Source organism: Mustela erminea, chromosome 3 (assembly GCF_009829155.1).
Source record: "Mustela erminea isolate mMusErm1 chromosome 3, mMusErm1.Pri, whole genome shotgun sequence".
NCBI classification, from domain to species: Eukaryota; Metazoa; Chordata; class Mammalia; order Carnivora; family Mustelidae; genus Mustela; species Mustela erminea.
In genome coordinates this window covers 154,989,698-155,015,536 of record NC_045616.1, presented here as the reverse complement: position 1 = coordinate 155,015,536, position 25,839 = coordinate 154,989,698, and the positions used below count along the sequence as shown (strand labels likewise).

General features: G+C 41.8%; 1 protein-coding gene across 3 annotated transcripts in view; it reads right to left on the bottom strand.

Moving 5' to 3' along the window:
• The window catches only part of CTNND2 (catenin delta 2), a 901,368-nt gene extending 876,813 nt beyond the window's left edge, over positions 1-24,555 (bottom strand). For 2 of the 3 annotated variants that reach the window (XM_032337744.1, XM_032337745.1), the window contains exon 1: positions 24,400-24,555. In XM_032337744.1, coding sequence (XP_032193635.1) covers positions 24,400-24,436 — 37 coding nt within the window. In that variant the 5' untranslated portion in view covers positions 24,437-24,555. The other variant, XM_032337748.1, reaches the window with a different exon arrangement.
• Positions 24,556-25,839: the final 1,284 nt, after the last annotated feature.

Genomic DNA, 25,839 nt, shown 5'->3' with positions numbered 1-25,839 from the left:
TTTTTAACCTCTTACACGATTCTTGGCTTTATCTTTAATTTCGGTAATGTGGAAATAATTTTCCTATAGAACTGCTAAATCTTTACCCATTTAGAAACAAAGGTTTCCACATTGTGAAATCATTCTGACAGAAACCTAATGTTCTACTAAGTTTCCAACACTCGACAGACACTAGCTATTAGTCTATTGTTGTCTCAAGTTCTCCAGCTTCACAAATACACCCTTTACCCTGAACCCTCAAATGTCACTTCCTAAGCCCCTAAATTCACCATTGAACTTGTCCAAGGGCACTGCTTCTTGTGGCTGTTGCACTAAGAATACACAACTCAACCAAAAATCCTGAGAGCTTTGCAGAGAAAAAACATGCCAGAACACCTCAGCAACGGAATTAGTGAATTGAACAGACCTGAGTTTTACTAGAATCACTAGCACATTGAGTTTCCAATCCATGAACATTAGCAAGAAAGCAATCGAGATCATCAAAGCCAAATGCTGGCTCTCCGCCAGGTATGTTTTTGCTTCCACAATGGTCTTAAGGGAGCATACTTGATAAAAAATTGAACAGACCAAATCTTAAGGTATATGAATTCTCCATTTTTATAACAGCCATATCATGAATAGTGTTGTATAAAATATTTAACTCGGTGCTATTCCTACAAAGAAGTAGGAGACAAGATAGGCAAGAGTTTGCTATTTCTATTCCCCTGAAAGAACAGAAAGACTATGTCACGTGCATAATTATATATTTATAAATATATGGATTTGTGAATTTATTGATTGCATACATAATCTTTCAACAAGGTAACTTGGATTGCAAATGCGTTTCACAGGAAGAATCCACTTAAAAATCTAAAAGGTTAACACTTAATCACAGAGCTGAAATCAAGAGAATCATATTCCTTCAACAAACTGTGTGCATGTGGGTGTGTAAATACAAACACACACACGTTAAAATGCACATAAAGATTTAAACAAAACAGAAAGATAACATCGCATGGAAAGTAAAGCTGAGAGAAATAGTCCAAAGGCCAAATTTGGATAAAAGGTGTTCTGAAAAACATTCCGTACACTCATGAGCATTTGCTAATGCTGCGGACTGAACAAGCGTTCAAAGCCAGCACTGCTTTACTTCACACTTTTTCCATCTTAACTGGCATTGAGTTACAAACATTTTCTCAAATTTCTTACAGTGTCTCAAAGTTAACTTTGAATTATCACTATAAATCAAGCATGAAAGAAATAAGCCATACTTAACATGCTGATATTTTACCCAGAAAACTTGTTGAAATAGCTTCAAAGTTTTGATAGTTCATCCTTAGTTAATGTAAACATCTATATTCTCTGCAAACAACTTGTAAATGTTTCCTCTTCTTTTCTAATCCCTTGCTTCTTTTGTCTTTTCTTGTCTTATTGTGATATCTGTGGTCTAAGAAGTGGTGAGAGCAAATATACTTTTGTTTTTGCGATTAAAATGATACTATGAACCTAGGATTTCAGTATTACTTAAGTGAAGAATATACTTTAAGTCTGAGTTTACTACAGATTATTAATTACGACCTCATTTTGGAAACGTGCTATTTTTTAAACCAATTGAAAGTTTCGCTGGTCCCTCCTCCATCTGTTAATATTGGGAATTACAGGAATTGCTGGCTGGCTCCTCCCCTCTGCCCTCAGAACCACCCCTGCACCTTCCTGACTCTGCCCAGCACCCCGGCTTGCCCCGCCGGCAGTGTTCCCAGCATCTGTAAGCGCAGGCTTCCAGCTGAGTTCAGCCACTGGGAGGCCCTGCCAAGAGGCTGACTGGAAGGAAGGAGGGAAGAGACAGAATCTCATGCTTCCTTCCCCTCGCCTCCAGCAGCCTCTCTGACAGCGGCTGCATTCCCTCCCGTGGCTTGACGTCCGGCTGGATGGTCCTCCATCCCCCTGGAAATTCCAGGCCTTGGACCCTCCTGGCACTGCCTTCTCTCAAGGCCACTGCTTCTCAATTTCGGAACTACTGACCTTTTGGGGCCAGGTGGTTCTTTGTTACGTGGGCTGTCCTGCCCCTCATGAAATGTTCAGCAGCATCCCCGGCCCCCATCTACTAGATGCACGAGCGCCTCCCACCCAGCCATGACAACTGAAATGTCTCCAAAGATTGCTAAGTGTCTCCTGCTGGGGAAGAGGGATGGCAGGGTCCCTGGTTGAACACGATGGACCTAGGCTAATGGGACTCATGCTCCTTGAGGCTCAGTCTTTAGGTTACTTCCCTGCCTCCTTATTTGACTTCTCGACTTTTCTCTCAGCTATGTACCCATTCTCCTATATCAAATCCCCTCCGTCGTATATACGTAAGTGGTGTGTGACTGATAAAACAAACTCCTAGCGCGGAAGCATACTGAGGAATGACTATAGTATGTATTTTTATAATAGCTGGCTTGTATCTGCTTTCTTTCACTTCGCTCGTTGCCTTTTTCCCCTAATTTCTTAAAATGAACCCTTAGCTCATTAATTATCAATTATTCTTCTTTTCTAATATGTGCATTAAATGCACATACCACACTAGGCTACACTCTTTGAATTTGCTATTTGCTGTTTTAATTGACATTCAGTTACATTTTCCAAAATGTATTATTATGTCTCAAAGTCAACATTTGAAAATAATTTTGAATTATCATTATAAATCAAGCATATAAGACATAAACCATATTTAATTTGTAAAAGAAGCAGATATCAAAAGATACAGTAATAGTTTTTAAGCTGTATCACCAATATTCAAATATGTTTGTAGATCATCTCCAATGTTTAAAGTGTCTATTATTAAGCAGCTTTTATTTCATATTGCTGCCCAATCTGCAGGTGGAAAATAAAAGGTTTGGGAAGAAAAATCCTCACTTCCAATAAAAATAATTATGATTTTCTTCATCATCATTATCATCATATTCTCTTGAGAGTATCACTGATCTTTAAGACAAAGACATTAGACAATCAAATGAGAAGGACTAATGCTTTTTTGCATTTAAGAAAAGGTGCTATAGGAAAAGGCAAGAAAAATACAATTTCACATTATAAACATCAAATTAGAATAAAATGACATATAAATCCACTTAATAACTAAAAATATGGAAGCGCCAAAGAGCAGCATGTAAACTTCTGCATCTTTCTGTGTGGTGGAATCACATAAATGAATCTTGCGTATAAGAAACAAAATACTGGGGGCGCCTGGGTGGCTCAGTGGGTTAAAGGCTCTGCCTTTGGCTCGGGTCATGATCCCAGGGTCCTGCGATCGAGCCCCGCATCGGGCTCTCTGCTCAGCAGGGAGCCTGCTTCCCCCTCTCTCTCTGCCTGCCTCTCTGCCTACTTGTGATCTCTGTCAAATAAATAAATAAAATCTTAAAAAAAAAAAAAGAAAACTATCTTCTACCCAAGGTTTCTTCTTTTAAAAGTGCCTTATAGACCAGCTTAACATGTTACTTTACACACACACAGAGGCACACACAAAGGAATAGAAATTTTGGAAAAAGAGACACTCAAAAATGCCATTACATTTTTTCTGAATTGTTTTTCATTTTTTACTTGAAAAGCTACATCAATGTGTATTAATAAACATTGTATAACCGTTATTAAAAAAACTATTATTATAAATATTATCGATTTTCCTCAGTTCTCTTCCCTAAAGGATTTCTTCTCTGCCTTCTGTGTTCTCTCTCCACACCACTATGTGTATTTCTTGTAAAAGGTTGCTCGTTTGTCTCGGGATGAGCTCCCCGGAGAAAAGGTCGGGTCCAAGCAGGGCAGGATTCATTGCCATCCGAGAAACAGAAGGAATTTGTACTTCTGTTCACCTCGCATCACCAGGGTAGAGCGATGCTTCGAGAAGACAGAAGCAGCACATGTTTGGCAGTGTTCCACCACCCAGATCTCAAATAGTACAATTCCACCAGGAACCTCCTCCCACGCTTGTAACCCTGCAAAAGTGGCAAGAACTTATTTGCAGAACCCTGAGCTGAAGTCTGCAGTCCGAAAACCACTGACCGGGGCATGCGGTGTCTACATCTTTCCCAAATTATTATTTCATTAGAGCCTGGCAGTCTGCTCCATGGGAGCCGCTGCCGGGCCCTGGGCCTCCCTCCGAGCTCCTCAAACGTCCTCGGACGCCAGCAGAGATCACCAGCCCGCGGGGGCCGGAGCCAGGGCGTGCAGCGCGCCCTTCTGCAAGGTGTGAGCAGAGACGGGCCCGCTGGGAGCTTCGCCACGAGCCTGGAGGTCTCAAATTAATAACGTTTCTCGGTCTTGTCTCCGCAATGACCCGGGAAGCTTCTTCCAGGGCTCTTCAAGGCCTCCTCCCTCTTCGATGGCCTCGGCCAGCTCCAGCCACCCGGCCCCGCTCCGCGGAGCCGCCTGCCCAGCCGCCTGCGGTTTCCATGGAGACGGAGCCGCCCGGAGGGGCGCGCCAGACGGAAGCCGAGGGAGGGAGGGTGGACCCTGACCGCCCCACCGCCGACTCCTGGGGTCCTCCGGACGGACAGGGGCGCAGGCAAGGACAGCGGGGCCCGGGCAAGGACAGGGCGGCAGTACACAACAGAAAACAACCGGAGATGAGAGAAGAGAGACATTGAAAACGGGCAAGTGTCCCCGCTGTTCCCACCAAAATGAAATGTAAAAATCAGGTCTCCAAGTTTATTTTTAAAAAGAACTATATATACATACATTTGCATAGACATATATATGTGCGTGTGCATATGTATGTATATATAGGAAGAGTTTGATCTGCCTTCTCTTAACATGTGGGAATAGCATTTCCAGAAACGTTCATTTTCATGGAAATATTGAAAAACAGCAAGGCCACTTTGGAGTATGCTACGATTTCATCTAAGCGCATTATCATAATATTTATTCCCAATCATGACTCATGCCCTATTCTGGGCCATTAATGAGACTTTGACATTTTTCTTTCTTTTATACAAATTGTTCGGTTTTTATTTTATGTACCAGAATTCCGAAGCAAAATTTGTTTTCCCAATAAAAACTGTAGGCTCATGAATAACTACTAAAATTAAAGTATTTCTAAGCTGTCCAACCCTCCTTCAAAGACCCCAATATTTTTTTTCCGTGCTGTATGGAGGGCTGCTCACCAGTATCCCAGTTCTCCATGTCCTCGGGCATATGGTAGGCGAGCTTCCCTCAGCAGCGAAACTTGAGCACGGCCACACCACTCCTTCTGGCTGATAATAGGGGGCTGAGTGATAGGTGACTCAATTTTCCACTCCTGTCTCCCTACCTCTGTGATCACGGAAGAATCCACTAAGATGATGATCCCGGATCCTGGAGTGCCTCGGACCATCCAAGCCCCCACTCTCACCTTTCACCAACCCAAGCTGAAGATGTACCAACTTTTACTCTTTTTAAACTGCTGAAATTTGGCTGCTGTCTGTTAAAGCAGCATAACTGAGTTTATCCTAATGAATACACAATCTCCTTACTCAATCATAAAATTTTTAATACATTATGCTCATTTGTATGATACGCCCAGAGGATTAGGACAGATTCTTTCTTCAAGGTCAATGTCCGACAAGTTAACAGATGATTACTATAAAAGACAAAATATGAAATCGTCCGTTATGAATGAAAAGCCAAAGAGTTCACTTCGGGTTAAGGTTAAGACTAAATGGCTTAGCACAAGAAAATGGATTTAAGACAGTGACACTGAAGGGTGCATGGATGATGGCTCAGTCAGTGAAGTGAAGTGTCCAACTCTTGATTTCTGCTCAGGTCATGATCTCAGGGTCATGAGATCCAGCCCCGTGTCGGGCTCTGCACTGAGCATGGAGCCTCCTTGGGATTCTTCTTCTCCCTCTCTCTCCGCCCCACCCCCCAACTCCTGCATGCACTCTCTCTTGCTTGCTCTCTCTCTTAAAAAAACAAACAACAACAACAAAAACATAACGATGTTGAAGAATTAGGAAACCCAAAAGAAGGTCTTCTATCACAAGAAAAGTGTTGGGAGTCCGAAACATATATTAAAAGCTCAAGAACATTGATAATTATTATTTTCAATATTATTAAAGCAAGAGAACTGAAGGTCTTGTCATGCCCAACAGATTGCACACAGGTAGGTCCAGCTGAATTTGAATTGCAGGAAAATAACAAGTGTTTTTTTAGCATAAGTGTGCCCCACGCAATATCTAAGACATATTTATTATGAAAACAAAACAAAACTATTGATTACCAGCAATTCGTATTTTACTAGGCATCCTGTATTTTCACTTGGTAAATCAGGCAACTCTAACGCTAGGTACAAAGGTACATCCTGAGGATTGTGTAGGTTGTGTAAGAGGACCAGGGACAAGGCCTTAAAGTTATCAGTAAGACAATTCATAAAATGAATATTTGTTACATTTGTTTCTGGTTTTGTAAATGGAAGGAAGCAAAGATTCCCTGTTAAAATATTTTCATTTGTTAAAGTATTTTCAAAACAAATGACAATGCCCTTAGCTCCTATAAAAGCCATAAACTAAACAAAATATATTAAGGAAGAAATTTTGCAAATTTTGTATTACCTATATCTTATAGCTGTAAGCCATTATTGAATAAAAAGGTTTTTAATTTATTTTTTTTTGGTAATTTTGAGACATTCCCTCCCTTACTTCACCTTAACCATAAATCCACAACATTGGTGATAAAAAATATTTTTGTGCTGATTTGCTATTTAATAGTTAATAAATCAATTTGAATTAACAATTTCAAGATATTAGGATATCATCCAAGCCTATTAAAAGAAAACAGATCATCCTTTCCTTTACTGAAGTCTTTGAGCAGGCATTTAAAAAATGAACAGTGTTAAAAGTCAGATTTGAAAAACAGCCATTATGTTTTAGGATCATTTTAGGTTTACAGAAAATTGCAGAAATGGTAGGGAGAATCCCACATTTCCCCTATTTCCCCTATTATGAACATCTTACATGAGCATATCTGTTACAACTAATGAGCCAGTGTTGATACATTATTATTAACTAAAGCCCATACTTTATTCAGATTTACTTAATTTTTACCTAATGTCCTTTCAGGATTCCAGGATCCCATCCAGGACACCACACCAAATTTGTTCTTAACGTCTCCTTGGGCTCCTCTTGGCTCTGACCAGGTCTCAAATTTTCCCCGTTTTTGATGACCTTGAAAGTTCTAAGGAATACTGAGCTACATATTTTGTACAACATACCTCATTTGGGATTTGCCTGATATTTTTCATGTGATTAGACTGGAACTATCAGATCTGGGGAAGAAGTCACAAAAGACAATCGCCATTTTCAAACCATCACATCACGGGTATCAGATGGATTTTTTTAATTGACAATTTTTATAAACTGCTTACTTATAGTCTTAGAAACTAAATTGTATTTTAATGCCCTCAATTCAGTATTACCAGCATATCCAGTTTGAAGAAAACATTTGGACAAGACTCAGGAGCTTCAATTATATAAATCAATGACATTTTCATATGAATTCTAGCATAACTTAGAATGATCATGTCACATTTTAAAGTTCAAGAACAAAATAATCATTGAAACTTAGAAAAGAGTCTCGTGAAAATATTAGAACATTAATTTTTGTTTTCCTTTAAATCAATCAATCAATCCTATATAGCTTAAAAAAAACAAAATTATAAGCTTAGAGCTAAGCTAAACAAAACAACAAAAACAAGAACAACAAAAAACCCAGAGGAGACTGAATCAATGATGAAGATAACAGTAACTGTCTATGGCAGAAAGTGACAGACTGCATCCCACTCCCTAGGGCCAAACACACCAGCTGACAGTTCTGTAAGTTTCTCAGGGATTTAAGTTAATTCTTTCTAGCCCTGCCAACTTTAATCCAATCAGCGGTTTCCCCCATGACCCAAGAGTTGGCACATCTCCCTGAGTACTTGAAAACACAAGAGAATTTGAATCTCTTATTTGTTATTAACCTACTAAATGGTGAATGGCAGAAGGAAAAAGTATACACGTTACTTTGCAATTATTAATTAGCACCTCGATTTAATGAGATTAATGATTGGGTTTCAACTGCCATTTTTGTAGGTCAACAAAAGTTGCATGTCCGCAATTTCACATGGTTCTCAAGGATACAGCCATGTAGGCCTGGATTTCCCAGAATGACTCATAAACGAAAACCTTCTCAAGGCATGTACTGCCCTTGGGACACAAGCAGGTGAAGGTACCACTTCTCTCCTTGAATAAGATTCAAAACCAAGAGCTGAAATTATTAGCATGCTGAATGTCAACAGCCAAACATGTGAGAAAGAGATGGAATGCCTCTTCCACTGAGCTCCTGAGGAGACCAGCATCTGAACATGCACCCAGATGACACCTTTTGGTTACACACTGCCAAATTTCTCCCCAAGACTAAATTATGTCAATTACTTTCAGATGATTTATGAACCAATTCAAAAGCTAAAGGAGCAGACAGATGCAGCCAATACAATAACAAATAATTTAATCCATATTTTTGCTTAAATGGGTAACAACAATATAAAATAAACAAAATAGTCCTGTTAGTTAAGAGAAATCTCCTCAATCTAATGATACTAGTTTAATAACTTTAAGCTAATTTTCTATGTGGAGGCTTTATATTTTTCAAAGACATAATTTAACTAAAGACATAGCTAATTTAAATTAAAAGAGGATTTCATGATAGCAGAGTCCAAATGTGAGATATAAAAGTTTAGAAAAGCAAAAACTTATTTTTCTGTTAATGTTAACTCCAAGTTACAGGCATTTCCCATATGAGATGAAATAAAAGTAAGTATGCAGTCATGAAAAAAATCACTCTTGAAGTCACATAAATTGGCTTCTGATATTTTAATATGTTCATGACACATTAACATATATTCTTTATTAAGTCACAGAATTTCTAACATAGATCATTCAAGGGCTTATGCTAAGAGCACCATTTAGATAATGTTGTCATAATTTTAAAATAATTTACTTTTTTTTCAGTTGACAATGTTCCAAATCCTAGAATGTATCTTCAATTTAAATATAACAGGGAATATAATATAAATTCACCTTGAGAAAATAAATCTACTTCTGATAATCCTATATGACCACTTTTCCCATTTTTGCCTACGTTCATCAATACTTTCTCTTAAGATAATGTCTTAACAAATGAGTATCCTAAAAGTTCTCTAAATCCATCATTTCCCTGTGTTTCCTATTCTCTGCTTTCTCTAAGATGATGAATATTATTCAAGGAAAAAGTAAACTTTGCACATGTCTATTCTTTTGTTCTAGAAGTAAGTTTAATGTCCTCGTGCAACAGAATTCCTGGCATATTTATATTCCGTTTACTAGGAGATAATCTGCCTTTGAGAAACAGCCTGCTACACTTGAGAATGCCAGGAAATCACATGACAGCGGACCTGGTAGGTGAAAGCATTATATTAGATCCGCACATGGAAACGCATCAGCTCTTCCTAACTAGTCATCACTTTGGTCTCTGTCACTCGTTCAGTGATAGATGATCTATCTTCTATCTTGTCTTCCTGTTTTAACATATATCTGTGATATGATTCAATGATTACTGCATATTAAAAATTTATCCTACATAAGATATCTATTTGAAGCCAGGGAGGCATTAATCCTGGTCAGTTCCTACTTTTACCACATCAGTATAAGATGAATTTCAAAGTCTTTTTAATGACCAACCTTCAAAGAGGTTGCATGCTAATGGGGAAAGACAGGAAAATGAACTTGCAAACTGATAAGTAAATGAGAAAATTTCCAATTCTCTTACACGTTAGGAAGAAAATAAAACAGGGTATTTATCAGGTGAGAAACCTAAGGGAGGATGAGCTTTAGCGAGATGCGCAGGAGAGACAGAGAGACAGCCACCGTGGCTGCCACAAAACAAACCAATGGGAGAGGAAGTAGGTCAGGTAAGACAGGAAGGAGCTGAACTTTGATCTGTGTGTGCCATTGCCAGGGTTCGAAGCAAAGGCCAGATACAAGTGAATACAGAGGGAACTCTCAGCTGTTGTGGAGATGAACTTCATCTATTTTTCTAAAAGATTTTATTTATTTATTTGAGAGAGTGAGATGGCGAGAGAGAGCACAAGAGGGGGTGGGGAAAGGGAGAAGCAGGCTCCCTGCTGAGCAGGGAGCCTGACACGGGGCTCGACCCCAGGACCCTGGGATCACGACCTGAGCTGAAGACAGCCACCCAACGGAATGAGCCACCCAGGTACCCGTGGTGAAGAACCTCAAAGAAGCACAGGAAAGGCTGGCCAGCCAGGAGTCCGCTACAGAAATCTTGGTGAGGCGGGTGAGGGCTGGGATCCGCATTTTCAAGAGTGAAGGTGATAAGAAGTGACAGGTTCAACAAAGGTGAGGAACATCCATGTAATTTTTAAAAAATATTATTTAAAAAAGACTTTTGGAATACTGTATGCTAATCAATATGGAAATTTGTACCCAGGTATTCTGTCTAGCGTACTGTTCCGTGTGTCACATTCTATAATTTATAAATCAAAGAAAAACACTTAAAGTGAACTAAAAAAAATCTTTAAAATGCCTTAAATAATGACTCAGATCATCAGTCGGTGATTCCCATTCCCTCAGGTTCTACTGCAATATCCAACACCTCAAACCCGCCACCCCGAATCTGGGCCTTCCTGGGCATAGGGACCTTGCTGGCTTTACCCTGTGGTCGCCGGTATGGGTGGCAAGTTTGCGTCCCCACAAAATGCATATGTTGAAGCCCTACTCTTTTAATGGGATGATATTTGGAGCTGGGGATTGGGAGGCAATTAGGGTTAGATTAGGTCATGAGATGAGGTCCTCCTGAAGGGATTAGAGAGCTTAAGAGAAGAGGAAGAGAGAACGAGACACGGACCAAAAAATGCCATGTGAGGACACCGAAAGACAGGGGTCATCTACAAGCCAGAAGCGAGCTCTCCCAGGACCCGCGTTCAGTGCGCAGCGAACAAGACTGCCCCCTGCAGGCTTTTCACATAGCCAAGTCCTCCCACCGTCGCAGCAGACAAGCCATTGGACATTTTCCCTAACTTCTGTGACTGAGGGGAACACGGCACCTTCTTACATTTGGATTTAGGTAACATTTATGGCCACTGCGCATGGCCCCCTGTCCTCTGCTCAGGGCTACGGAGCAGCCCAGAGACCCGCTGCCCAAATGTTCTACCATCTTCTCCTGGGGCGGCACAAGCAGCTTCACAAATTCTGACATGACGATGGGCTCTCTAATTCCGTGCACGTCCACACGTCACAACACCTGAACGCTCACGCTGCATCTGTACTTTTTAGCTTAACGCGTGCAGGCAGCTTAGCGTCTTAACAGGCCGATGGCCAAGTTTCCCCACACGCCACCGGTACCAACGCCAAGTGCTGGGCGCCCCCCGCGTGCACCAGGATGACCCGCCTGGCCACACTGTCCTGCCTCCTAACGGATGTCCAAGCAGTCCAACCAGTGACCCCCAACTTCAGAGACACGTGAGCGGCAAACGCAGGGGTGACATCGCTCTGCCGACAGGAAAACCAGAAGTGGAAACTCTGGAATGACTCTGACAGTATACAGGCAGCTCTTGACTGTAAACCACGGGCACACGTATTGAAAACTAATCAGATACACCCAAGAGGAAAGAGAAGGATCCCTCACAGACCACAAAGCGCTTCGCTCTAAAAAGTAAGAGGAAGAAAAAGCAAGGGCATCAAACAGTGGGAGAAGCTGAAAATAACTCTGAGGTCAAAAGCATCTTCTTCGGGTCAGAGCTAAATAAAAAAATAGATAAATAAAATTTTAAAGAAAAAAAAAAAAAAAAAAAAACCCTCTAGCCACCAAATCCTGAATCCCCACATCTCAACCAGCTCCCATGACAAGTAACGGGCAAGGAACAGCATGTATATTTCAACTCAGATGACTACCACCTAAGGAGCCTCTGAGAACAAGCAAAAATGACACAACCTACTACTGGTTCTAAAATCTGTTCCATTGTTTTCAAAATTCTCAGCCACACTTTCAAAAGATAAAACGTGGGGAAGCACTTGTAATGACTAACGTGCTATGAAGCTCAAAGGACTAGCTTTGCTTCTATTTCCTCCCACACCCCGTTCAGCTCAAGATAGCACCTCGGGTCAGGCTGTCACCCTGCTCTCCCCCTGCGCTCCCCCCGCACCCCCCGCAGCTCTCTCACCTGCCATTCTGGAGGTCGAACCACTGAGAGAAAACGCATATTCGGAGGAGTCACCAGGAAGCCACATAAACGCGTAGTATTCCACCGTGAAAATGTAAAGTCTTTATGTGCAGCACTGAAAGCTCTTGAGTCTTAGTTGCAATTACAGAATACATTTTAACAGGGTTGGCACACATGTGGGGGAAGGATTTTGCAGAAATGACAGGAAATAAGGGGGTGTGGCAACCTGAGCTTGAAACCCAGGTTTGAGCAGGACTGGAGAAAATGGCTCGACCACCCAAAGGGGGGCAGATCATCTGGGCCTAGAGGAACCTGCCATTTGCTACTCTTTAAAACATATTTGCGGGGCACCTGGGTGGCTCAGTGGGTTAGAGCCTCTGCTTTCGGCTCAGGTCATGATCTCAGGTCCTGGGATCGAACTCCACATCGGGCTCTCTGCTTGGCAGGGAGCCTGCTTCCTCCTCTCTCTCTCTGCCTGCCTCTCTCTGTCAAATAAATAAATAAGATCTTAAAAAAAATAAATAAATAAAGATTTAAAACATATTTGCTTCTTCAGAATTTATACTCAGCCCAGTCTGTCCACGGATGGATTCCTCCATGCCCAGTTGGCCGGCCCATCAAAAACTCCAGTGGCCAAAACTAGTTTAAGCTTCCTGCTCCTTCTCACTGCTTAAAATTTCCACACTTCTTGTCAGGGGTTACTAACCGCTTACCCCTCTATCAGAGGTTACCAGAACCAGATGTCTCCACCATCTGTATTTGTGGGTGAAGGAGGGATGTCACCTAAGACCAAGTTCCCCCAAGGGTCAGTTTCCTCTTCCCCCAAATCCTCTTACACTCTGTTTTGTTCAGGGGTTCACATGTACAAGCTATGAGCACCCCAGGAACTTCCAACTGCTACCCCAAGAAACAAAGAATCACTAAAATTCATCATGCAACCTGCATGACTAAAATAATTTTAATAATTAAAATAATTAAAAAGCTAAATTAAGAGAGAGAGAGAGAGATCTGTGTCTGCAGTTACTACAGGCACAAGCAAAACCATCATTAGCCTCTCAGCCTGAGTCCCTAAAACTTTACTCCTCACTGAGCAACACACTCACTGAGGGGTTACCAAGTTCCCTTCGGCACTTCCTTCAAAAGTTCGGAGAACGGGGAACAAATTAAGGCTTTTTTCATAACTTTACACATGATTTCTTCCTATTGGCAGCCTACAGTTAGAGTGATAAGAATTCTCTGAAATCTTGTTCAAAGTATTTAAGGAAATATGCTCAAAAAATGGAAGCCAGCTACAGTTCACACTTCTAAAACTGTTCTGATAAAGCCTTCCAGGCGCCAGACTCGGCAGCCCACCAGGAGAAAAAATAATATTCTGGGGACATTTCTACAGACTTCAATCTCTGAGGAACAATAGGGCTTCATTTTTACTACTCTTTTAAGCAGCACATATCTGTGCAAAAAAAGAAAAAAAAATAAGAGAGAACATTTTTGGAGCCAATTTGGTATGACACAATTTTTGAAGTGGTATAAGGCAATAGCAGGAATTACTTCCAGGGATGGATAAAAGAGAAATCCTCCTCTAAGGGATACCCGATGGCATGGAATGTAGCCGTATCTTCGCAACCATTAGGGGATTAAGCATTTCATAACCACATAATGGAGGTCAGAGATTTAGTTTTACAGACAAGAAAATCTTTTGACTCCAGCCTATCAAAAAAAAAAAACCAAAAAAAAACCCCCAAAAAACAAAAAAAACCCTGATTTTGAGACACAACACAAATTTCAGGGAATCTACTTCATACGTAAATGTTTGTTATGCTGATGCTTCCCAAAGCCCTTCTGCATTTGTGATTGTCATATCACATCCACAAAAATACTGTAAGTGTTGGCTGACCTTAAGGGGCAAATGACAAAATAGGTCCAGGTATAAGGTCACAAGAGAAAGCAACTGATTCCATAATCTGGATCCCAGAATTCAGAATCCTAAGTCAGCATTCCCTCCAGAATGCCACAGTGGCCCAGTACCCAAAATGCACCAAAAGCAACTAAACAAACCCTTGTTTATGAACAGTTCTGACAATGAAAACAAGATTGGAGGGGCGCCTGGTTGGCTCAGTAGGTTAAGCCTCTGCCTTCGGCTCAGGTCATGATCTCAGGGTCCTGGGACTGAGTCCCACATTGGGTTCTCTGCTCAGCAGGGAACCTGCTTCCCCCTCTTCTCAGCTGGCCTCTCTGCCTACTTGTGACCTCTCTCTGTCAAATAAATAAAATCTTAAAAAAAAAAAAAAAGAAAGAAAAGAAAAGAAAACAAGACTGAATGTATGGTCCATCATGATTCATGGAGTAATCACTATACACCAATTAATATCCTAGGATTTGAGGATCAATGATAAAAAGACAGATGACCAGTCTGGAGTTGGGCGGAAAGACGCATGGTCCTATGTGACCAGAGAGAAAGGAACATGATGTACTTAGGGGGCACACATAGGATATGATATAGAAATATACATATAGGGAAACCTGTGTGGCCCATTCAGTTAACCATGTGCCTCTTGATTTCAGCGCAGGCCATGATCTCAGTGTCCTGGGATCAAAGCTCCGCATGGGGCTCTATGCTCAGCGGGGAGTCTGCTTCAGAACTCTCTCTTCTCCCACTGCCCCCTGCTCACTCTCTCCTTTCCCTCTCTAAAATAAATACTCTTCTTAAGAAAAGATATGTATGTATATATGTGTGTGTGTGTGTGTGTGTGTGTGTGTGTGTATATATATATCTGTGGGATCTGTGAAATAGAAAATCACATATTTGCCTAAGAAGGACATCCTAACTTACTCTTCCCAAACAGGCTGAAACACCCTTGGGCGCCGCCACCTGGAGGACGGTCATAGCACACACAGCTTCTACCCGTGAGCCCCAGGGTGGGGCAAAGAGCTGGCCTGTCACGTTTAGGTCCCTGAGCCCATACAGGCATGTAATTATGCTTCATGTGGAGGAAGCAAAGGCCAGAATTAGGGAAAAAGATAAGTCATCTTTATTGTTTAACAGTAGAAATAGTTAATAAGGTATTTGAGATTCACAAATATACTAAGTTCTTTGTTGTATAGTTGAGGTCCACGTCTCTTTTTTTAATAAGATTTTTTCTTACTTATTTTAGAGAGAAAGAGCATGTGTGTGTGCCGTGGGGGAGGGGAAGAGGTGGAGGGAGAGGCAGAGACTTTCAAGGACTCGGTGCTAAGCACTGAGCCTGACACGGGGCTCGATCTCGCAACCTTGAGCTCATGACCTGGGCTGAAACCAAAAGTCAGAGGCATAACTGACTGAGACCCCAGGCACCCGAAGATCCACAGTGTCTTAACCTGCCTTCAGAACAACCTGAAAACACAGGAGTTATCTCCCCATTATCAATATTGACACTTAATAGTAACTTACCCACTTGCTTAAAAAAAAAATAGACAAGATATGGACTCAGTCAAGTCAGGACATGACTATTAAATACTCCCTCCACCATTTGCTCCATTGCCGTATTCACTACTGGTACACACAAAGTCAGGGAGCAAGCAAATGTTCTCTTAAAGAGGACCCCTCTTCCCCCAGGAAAAAAGGAACACATTTAACTATAAGCTTCAGAATTATGTTTTTAAAATAAGAATAAAACGAGGAATAAACTGATAAAACATGGCAAAGGGTAATACAACTACCTTAGACAAATAATATAAATCAGTAAGAAATGAGACAAAAATGAATTGAGAAATATGCAGAAGATACAAAAAGATAATTTACAAAGAATTACGAGAGTATCATAAACTTATATAAGATTTAACCTCAGCCATATTCATAGAGAAGAAAATTAAATCACAGGAAAAGACAATTTTCCCCCTAACTGGAATGTGTTGCCTGGGTTTTGTCTTTTTTTTTTAATTATAATACCCAGTTGTTGAAATCACGGGGAATCTGGCACACTCCTCTCTCGCTGAAGGAAATGTAAATTATATAACCTTTCTGCAGGACAAATTGACAACATATATCAACAGCCTTGATAACATCCATGTGTATGAAGTAACCTACCAAAAATAGCCTGATGAAAACTATTTAGCTTTAATCACAGCATCATATATCCCACCAAAAAATGAAAATGCCACCAATCTCCCAAAATAGAAAGTTATTTAAGTAAATGATGTTAAGTAAAGGTATGGAAAACAGACACTAAAAATGAATGCAAATTATATGAAAAAAGCCACTTTACATGTTAAACAGTAACAAAACAGAATATGAGGAATCTTCTGAATTTAAAAATGTATATGGATTAGCATTTCTACTAAAAATAGAGTCATTTCTGTGACTTGAGATCATGCATGAACTTTAGCTTCCTTTCATCACTCCTGTATTTTCAAATTTCTAATGATCATGCATTACTTTTGAAAACAAAAAAAGAATAAAACATTATTCAAAAAAGAGAAAATATTTCACTAATACACTGCACAATTCTCAGGAAGACACCAACTTGCTAAACCAACTCAGTACATCTCTTAATTTAAAAACAGAGAAAATCAAGTTGTAGCACTGAACAGGATATATGTAATGTACACTCAAAGGATATATGTTGTTAATTTCAGCCAGGCATTCAGATAATTAATGAAATTCTTCCCAAAGCAGAAATATAATGTTCTTTCCAAAATGTAAAGGCATGCTTTTTTTTTTTTTCCTGTGTAATGGTGTAACACATAACAACAATTGTGTTTTTGATGGACAGATAATAAACAAAGAGCAAAACACTTGAAACTTTGTCATTAGCACTATGTTATTGTGTTTGTATGGGTGTATCTATGGGTATGTGTGCTGGGTATCATATTCAGTACAATTTTCTGCTTACCCTTCTTCACCTCCAGTATCATGAACACTTCCCAATTTCTTGGAAGAGATAACCCCTACCTGTGTAATGTCACTTTGGATAGAGGCGACTTACTCTTTTTATGCACCTATGGTGGCACTGAACATTATTACTCTTCTGCAACCCAACTCAATCCAAAGAGTTTGATACATACACTACAAGCCCCAAGCTCCCTGCGCCACCTTTCTCGACCTGGGTAAACATGACATGAATTCTACTGTTTCTGAAACTTTTCAGATGATGCCCATTTCACCGTTCTGCTTTTCTGGAGCTCTGCTCCGCCTCCTTATCCAGCGACCCAAAAAAACAAAAACCAAATAAAAATTTAAAAACCACAACAGAGTCAGCACCAGAGAGGACTGTGTTAGAGACAAGAGACTGGATTTTGGTTTTCTTAAATTTGGGAGACTTGGTTTGCTGCCAAAGAAGTTACTCTTCCTGGAAATTAAATTATTGCATTTCTGAAAGTAAAGACTGCTAGGTTACTCTAATGTTTGAGAGTCCAAACAAAATATTTGAGAGAGAAGAATAAAATTTATTTTAAGAAGTGAGCTTTTTTAAGGTTGAGTAGTCATGCTCGGAGTCAAATAATACACCACGTTCACTTAAAAATTCACTTTTTTCTTCTTTCCTGATGGTGTCCATTTTTGCTCCTATTAAAAGTTTAAACAATAAATACCAACCAAACTCTAATTATCTACACTGGGACGCTGTAGATAATAGCTCGCATGAATCGTTATTCATATATGGTTTGGGAAGTCGGATTATGACACTGTCCCTTTTATGCCCAATTCTCACCACTTACAAGGCCATCCAATTACTGACAAAGTCTAACGTGAAGAGTAGGGAGGGAACACGGAGAATGAATTATTTTAAAGTTGGCAATACATAAATCAGCTGACTTTCCTGGACCATACTCTCTATAAATCAACCAGACATTAGACACTCTCCTGATAATTCCGGATATAGTGTCAAAATACCATAAAATATTTAAGGAGTTCAACTTCTAAGCAAAATATGTGGAAGCTATTATATCCAGAAATCTACAACCAGAATTCTTTATAAACCATGTCATCAGTGAGGAACACTTCTTGCCTACTTCTGATATTTTTCCAGGTAAAGGGAACTTAATTCATGTGACACTCTGGCCTCTCTCCAACCCTTCACTTTCTCTGTTTCTGAAAAATAAAGGAAGCATCTTGGCTAGTTCCTTCCTTCCTCTCTCTAGAGATCTTCCTGCCTGCAGAGAGGCAAGGCTAGACTCTAGGGCTCAGAGACAGCTCTGTCCCTGTGGGGAGAGAGGATGGGAGAAGGCCAAGGTCCTGGGTTGTCATCTGGCCTCACACCCAGCTACATCTAATCAAAACTGATCATTTCACCCATAGTGGCTACTCCTTTACTTCTTTTTCTTTCAAAATACCAACTTTTTTCAGAAACCGTAAGGGTCCTGGGATGCTACTTACTGGGTTTCCTAAGGACACCCCAAATCCACATTTTGGCACATTTTATAATTTAACATAAATGTATGCCTTTTTGGTGATTTATGTTGTTTCACATTTAAAAGAAAAAAGATTACAATAAGCATTGTAAGATTACTTGAAACCTCCAAACCAAAAGAATAAGCTATATAAAACATGTATACAAAATGCATTTCCAATATACCTACTGTACCAACTTTTGAAAGACAGTTATGATCATCACAGCTACTAAGCCAAAAAAAAAAAAAATGTTATTAAGAAAACTCTAGCCCTTACCTACGCAGGATAAATGTATTAGCTAATTTCAATAATAGAATTAAATTCTACCTATTCTTCATCATCTAATGCTACAAATTAAGCATCCCACTCAGTAATACGTTATCATGTGAAAGATGTAGAAATTTTGACACTTATATTTATTTAACCAAACATAATTGGCTCACCAATTACTTTGAGCCAAAAAACAGAAAGGTCTTTTATTATAACACGTATTTTACTCTGGTAACTTATAATTGGCACTTCCCACAACAACACATAAATTTGAATATAAATAACCATATTTATTGTCAAAATGTTTTTCTGGCTTAAGATAAATTAGTCTCTTGTTACATAGGTCACATTTTGTAACAAATTCTAAGATACATCCAAATGTTATTTTTGTAAGAATTATGTTGCTAAAGATCATGCTTCTCCTTTGTAGGAGCTGGGCATGTTCAAACCCAGAGGAGCTGGCACTTTACTGAAAGTACTCAGAGGGAGGTAACAAGTGAAAATTATCATGTGTTGTCCAAAAGGTACCAGTGCACATACTTTTATTTCAAAAGTTGATTTTAATAGGGGGAGTGAATCTTCTCTTTAAGGTTTCTTTCTTTTTTGTTACAATGATATTATGATGGGATTTGTTCCCCGTTCCCAACAGAGCACATGTTTAAAATGTGATCTCATAGAAAGAGAGGTCATGTTTCTTCAACTCTCTATGACATTGTTTGTACGAATCTTGTAGAAAATTTTCTATTAATCGGGTGAATGATATAACACTAACAGAGAACATCAAGGTTTTATAATTTCTGACGCTTTGATTAGAATCTTTTTCATTTTTTTTTAAGATTTTATTTATTTATTTGAGAGAGAGAGTATAGAAAGAGAGAGAGAGCACAAGCTGGGGGAGAGGCAGAGGGAGAGGGAGAAGCAGACTCCCCAATGAGTACGGAGCCCAAAGCAGAGCTCCATCCCAAGAACCTGGGATGACCTGAGCCGAAGGCAGATGCTTCACTGACTGAGCCACCCAGGTACCCCTAGAATCTTTTTTTTTTTTAATAATGGTGGTGGGAGATATAGCTGGCTTTTCTTTTAGCTTAACTAATATATATTTTAAAGTGTAAAGGACTGGTATGCTGTAGACCAGAAAACTCAATATAGTTTATGCAAACCTACATAATAAAATAATATTACAATAGGAATAGGGAAAGAATATATCCATTTAATAGCTTTTGTTAGAGAGGGTGGAGACCTGTATAACATTTAGTAATACACAAATGAAGTATAAGTATCTTTCTTAATAAACAGATATATATCTCCTGTGTTTGCATAAATGTTTATAATTTACAAGTCACTTATGCTTTTATTTACTTTATCCTGAGATCAATCTCTTCAGATATTCTGTCCTTTCCTTTTGTACCCATTTTACAGCTGAAAAAAAAAAAAACAAACTGAGCTTAAGTCTAAGTATAACGTAAATGGTCAAGAACACAGCTAAAAACAGACACAGTTGGGATCCACCCAAAGCCAGAGCTCGCTCCACACATCTGACTGCACCTATGCAAAGCAGAATCCCAAATAACATTGCACTATAATATAAACAAGTCTCTTTATTTTAGATATGTATTTTATATATAATATAGAGTTTATACATTATACAAACACACACACACATACACATATAAATAATCTTTGTAGGTCGAAGCTCAACTTCTTCCTCTAGAAATATATTTCTGACATGAAATGACAATTAATGGAATAATAAGTTCCAATAGATGTAATTCATCTTGCACATAACTTCTCAGGAACCTCACCAAGGGATACACGTGAACATGTGTCTAAGATGAAATGCTTCTAGAAAGTACTGTTTGCAATTTGTCAAAAACTAATTGATATAGAGTATAACTTCAATATCCTAATATAGCTAAGACATTTCCTACAAATCAATTAACTGTGATATGGAGCTTGAGATCATACTTAACAGCTATATGATCAAAAGATAAACAATTGGAAGTGTCATCACTACACATTTTTGTTATGAGTCTTAACATTTTTAATGGACTAAAAAGCACAGTACGATAAAATATTTCAGTGAGTTTCCTGTGTCAGAGGCACTGTTTGTGAACATAATTAGATTCATGAAACCCAACCAGGCAACGTATTAATCAGTGGGTTAGACTGGCAGACAATGTGATAGAAGCTATTTATCTATGACACATTTAATATTTTACATTAATACAAAAAGCTGTGGCTTTGGCATATAATCAGATAAACCTGAAGCCAGCAACAAGTATCGTGAACTGTTCCCACTCAAATTAACTTTTCACCACATCCACATAATACTTATCACAAAGCCATCGAAGTCCTGAGAACACCTTTGGAATATGGATGATGAAAACCATCATGGATGCCAACAAAGAAGTTGGCTTGAAAAGGTATTTCTAACCTGTGAATCAGCCATTAAAGACCCCTTGTACCACACCTTCTGTGACAATACTGGACTTAAGAATATCTGCCTGAGTTCTCTTGGTATTCACGCTCTGAATGGTCATTCAGAAGGAACTCATTCTCTGAATTCCGTGGTCCAGTTGAAATACTCGCAACTTTGTGGCATCTTCTAAAGATAAAAATATTAAAAAAAAAAAAACAAAAACCTTTCAGGAAGAGCATACTAGCATCACTAATTCCCCACCACAGAAGTAAAAATGTTTCCACAGAGAAACAATCATAAATGACTGTCCAAACCTTCTGTGGATAGTCATGAGAAAAAGAAGAAGGAAAAAAAAAAAAATTTGGCAGTTCGCAATGCAACAGTTTCCACTTTAGTCCAACGGGTTTGTTACAACCAGATACACTGGTCCACAGAAAGTATAGCTGACTTCAGGGACAAATTGCAAAAAATGATTTTAAATGTAGCTTTACTGTTTTTGTACATAAGGAAAACCTGATCAAATTACAGAACTCACCAACAACCCCACCTAAATGTATACCATATCAAAGAGAATTTGATAAAGCACCACGGGAAGTTACAAGTTCTATAATATTTTCAGGAGAGCCCTGCATATTCAACTGTATGTCAAAACTAATGTTATATTTGAGAATACGATTAACTTCATTTTTAAGTTTAAAGATCATTATGAAAGTGACATTATCCTTAGAAATTTTTAAACAAAACTATAAATTGCCGTTTCCTACTAATTTCATTGGAATTTCATTTTCTTCCCAATGAACCATTTCCCTGGGAGAAAGTCTTGGCTTGCATTCTACTGCGGAAGATGTGGAGTTGATGGAAATATTGTAATTTGACAGTGCATGACTTTTATTACAAACAATGAAAACATTAGTGACATCTATAATGATTAGGTTGTACAACTACACAAACATTCACCAAATTAAATAACTCCTTTCCGCGAGACTATGACAATTTCATTAGAGCAACAACCTCATGTGCTTACTACAATTGCCATTCAATCAGGTAGTATCACTTTCAATCCACAATATACCATAAAACTCACATACACAACACATGTAGCTTTCTCCATGCTCTTCGGCGGTTCTCTGCACACAAACCTAAGCACGGAACAACATCTACTAGTCCTTTAAGAGTCATGTTTAAAAGTGAACAGCAGACTGAAAAAGGAAAAAAAAAAGAAAGAAAGAAAGAAAAGGAGCGTCTCCCTCACTTTGTGCTTCTTTTTGAAAGAAATTTTATATTAAAACAAAGCAGCGAGCACAACAACGTGTTCAAAGGGCTCTTGGGGAGTTTTTCTAGATGTGGATAAGGTGGAACTAACACAGTAGAACACACAGAGCTAACCACACCGTTCAGCCGGCTCCAGCCCTATGCAGCTTGCCAGTCCTTTCTGCAACGCTGAGACTTGCTAGTTGTATAATTACAGGCCTTCCCAATTTCACCATCTAACTCGGAATACAAGCGTCTTCATTCAAGTCCTGAGATCCTGTGCCCCACAGAGCAGTACGGATGCCACTTAACATTTTCCCCTGAAACATTAAACATGGATTCTGTGTGTGGCAAAGAATTTAAGGTGGTTTAAAGCATCCAGTCCCTATTTGAGGATGCCTGCTCACTCTCCCAGAATGAGCCCCCTAAATCACGCATAGGTTCATCCCTGTAATTCCACATGAGTCATATCAAACACTTCTCCCTGGGATTTTAGAAGTGGTGCAGCTTGAAAGCCTTGGAGGCCGGTAGGTGAATTACTAACTGCAAAGGAGACGGACTGGGCTACCACCGGACTCGGAGCTAGAGGGAAAGATGCACAATGAGAGAACTCTTCGTACTTTGACCACCTCCCTATTTTCATGGAAGTCGGTGCAGAAAATTGCAAGCATCTTAAATATTGGTCACATAGTTCCGAAAAGTGAAAATCTATGCATGTCGGGCCCGGCCAGCAGGCTTATAACATATCCCTTTTCTACACCAACGTATTTGCTTGATAACATTAGGCATGCATGTTAACAACACCTTTCAGGGCCAAAACAAATCAGATCAGTTCAACCAAAGCACACAAGGGGAACAAAACATCTTGGACCCACAACCTGCCCCTCTTTTCTGCACATCACACACCCTTCACTTCCCCTCCATTTACATCTCAACACAACTTTAGGCATTTTGGAAGTAGCTGTTCTTTGTTGGAAACACACACATAGACACACACACACATACACACACACACCCCCAAATCCCTAAGACTGTTTTCCTACCACAGGACCAAGGAGGCTGCACCACCTCTCCAGTGACTTAATTCCGAACGTAGTGGCTCGAACCAGCTGAGCAGCAATCGATGAAAACACATTACACACCAGAATAAGAGGAAGGTCGGCGAAAAAGAAAAACAGCTTTGCTTTCAGCCATTAATTACCGATCACCCAAATATCGCATCGCAATCTCCCACACACATGCACAAGCGTTCCAAACCTGGGTTTCAGGCGGCGCTTTCCAGAGCCTCGCTATCTATTGTCAGGACGCAGAAGCCCCCGAAACCTGTGAATCGAGCTGAAAAGGCTTCCTCTGAAACCGCTAAATATAGACCAAAGGGGCTCTGGGTCTGGCAAGCAGCGGGAGACCGAAGAAACGGCCATGGACGCATATGACTAAGTATTTCCATTTTGTTCTAGCCAAACATCGTAATGACATTGAACATAAGGGCAAAAGACTAGAGGGAAGTCCTCCCCACCCCCACCCCGTCTTCTCGGTATATTAGGGACGTCATGAAGGCAACGGGTATGTTCTTGAAGGTGGCGGGGAGCAGTATTGTTGGTGTTGCCCTATATACGCCTCCGCCGGGGGAGAGGGGTGGCGGGGAGGGGGAGCACGCCAGAAGCCACTTGCTAACCGCTCCGAGAAAGGCACTAACCCCGGTCCCCATTCCAAGCAGAGCTGTCTTCCGAGAGGGGACAGGGCGCGATCGCAGTCCTCCCCCGGCTGGCAGGAGCGCGCGGCGGCCGCCAGCCGGCCGGGAGCAGAGGACCAACCCCCAGCGGCGGCGGCGAGGAGGAGGAGGGCGAGGAGGAGGACGGCGCCGAGGAGGAGGATGCGCCTGGCCCCGGCAGCCGAGCGAAAGCAACTCACCCAACGGCGCGGCGCCCGACTGCTTCCTGGAGAACATGCACCCGCCACCGGCGACAGCTCCTCAGTCCGGGAAAAGGCGTGCGCGCCGCCGCCCGGCTTCAGGGCAAGGTCCTGACCTTGCCCAACTGCAGCATCTTCCGCTTTTGTTGTCTGAGCGCGGCCGCGGGACGGGCGATCCTGGCGGGGAGCAGGGGTGAGCGCCGCGGGGGAGAGGCGGCTCCCGACGCGAGTGCGCGGCGCCCGGCCCGGCGGCCCCTCCGAGCGCGGCGAGCGCAGCGCCCCCTGCCCGGCTCCGCGGGCTCCGCGGGCTGCACGGGCTCCGGGCTCCGGGCTCCTCCAGGCTCCTCGGGGCTCCGGGCGCCGCCGCCGCCGCCGCCGCCGCCGCCGCCCCACGCGCCCGCCGCTCCGCTCGGCCGGCTGCCGCCGCGGGCGCGAGCCTGGGGCCGCCGCGGCGCCCGGCGCCGAGCGCTCCCGTGCTGCGCCCCGCGCGTGGCCCGCGCCACCTGTGCCGCCGCCGCCGCCGCCGCCGAGGGCGAGGCTCCTCCCGCGGCGCGCGGCAGCCTCAGCCTCCACCTATGCCTCGGCGGCCGGCTCGGGCGCCCGGCTAGTGAGGCAGCGTCCGCCCCGCCGCCCAAACCTGCCCTGGGTGCCGAGCATGCCCAGTGCCGCCGCGACCGCGCGGCGCTTCGCCGTGCGCATTCCACTTCTCCTGGTTTTCGCGGCAGCAGCGGCAGCAGCAGCAGGGGAGAGGGGAGGAGGCCGCGGGCTGGGAGAGGGCCGAGCATCCTCGCGAACGCACCGCCTGGCCTCGAGATGGGTGGATGCTCGCCACCCGCAGAAAGCTGGAAGGGACCCGGGGAAGGCCTGGAACCCCGGGGAGGGAGGGGGCCGGTGCGAGGAGCTGACCGTTTATTGTGTGGGGCAGATGCCAGCCTGCAAACAAAGGGGCAAGGGTGGCGGGGGTTCTAGAACAGCCTGGGAGTGCGTTGGGGGAGGTAGGGGGCAGGCTGAGCGTGCATACCCCTGGGTGGAGGTGAGCGTTCTGAAATCCTGCAGTTCTAGAGCACGGAGGGCAGGACACCCGTCTGCGCGCTTCCCCACCAGCGCCGGCCCAGTTTTGGTCACCTCCAACACTTAGATGAGGCATGTTTTCGCAGATGGACAGACTTTCTTCTTAAACAAAATCCCTCTGGTTTTGAATCTGGAATGTGCAATGTGCGTCAACTTACTGCGAGAAGGACCTTTGTCCGCTCTGGCACTAGAGTAGATGGCCACGACAAGTTCAACTCCTCTCGCGCCCCATCTTGTGTCTTCCTACTTCTGCACCTCCTCTTCCTCCTCGTCCCCCTTTCCCAGGCTAAAATGGAAACCTGCACCTGTTCCTTTTGCACAGTTTTCCTATAGATCCTGCATTGCTCTCTCCACTTTCAGACTGGTTTC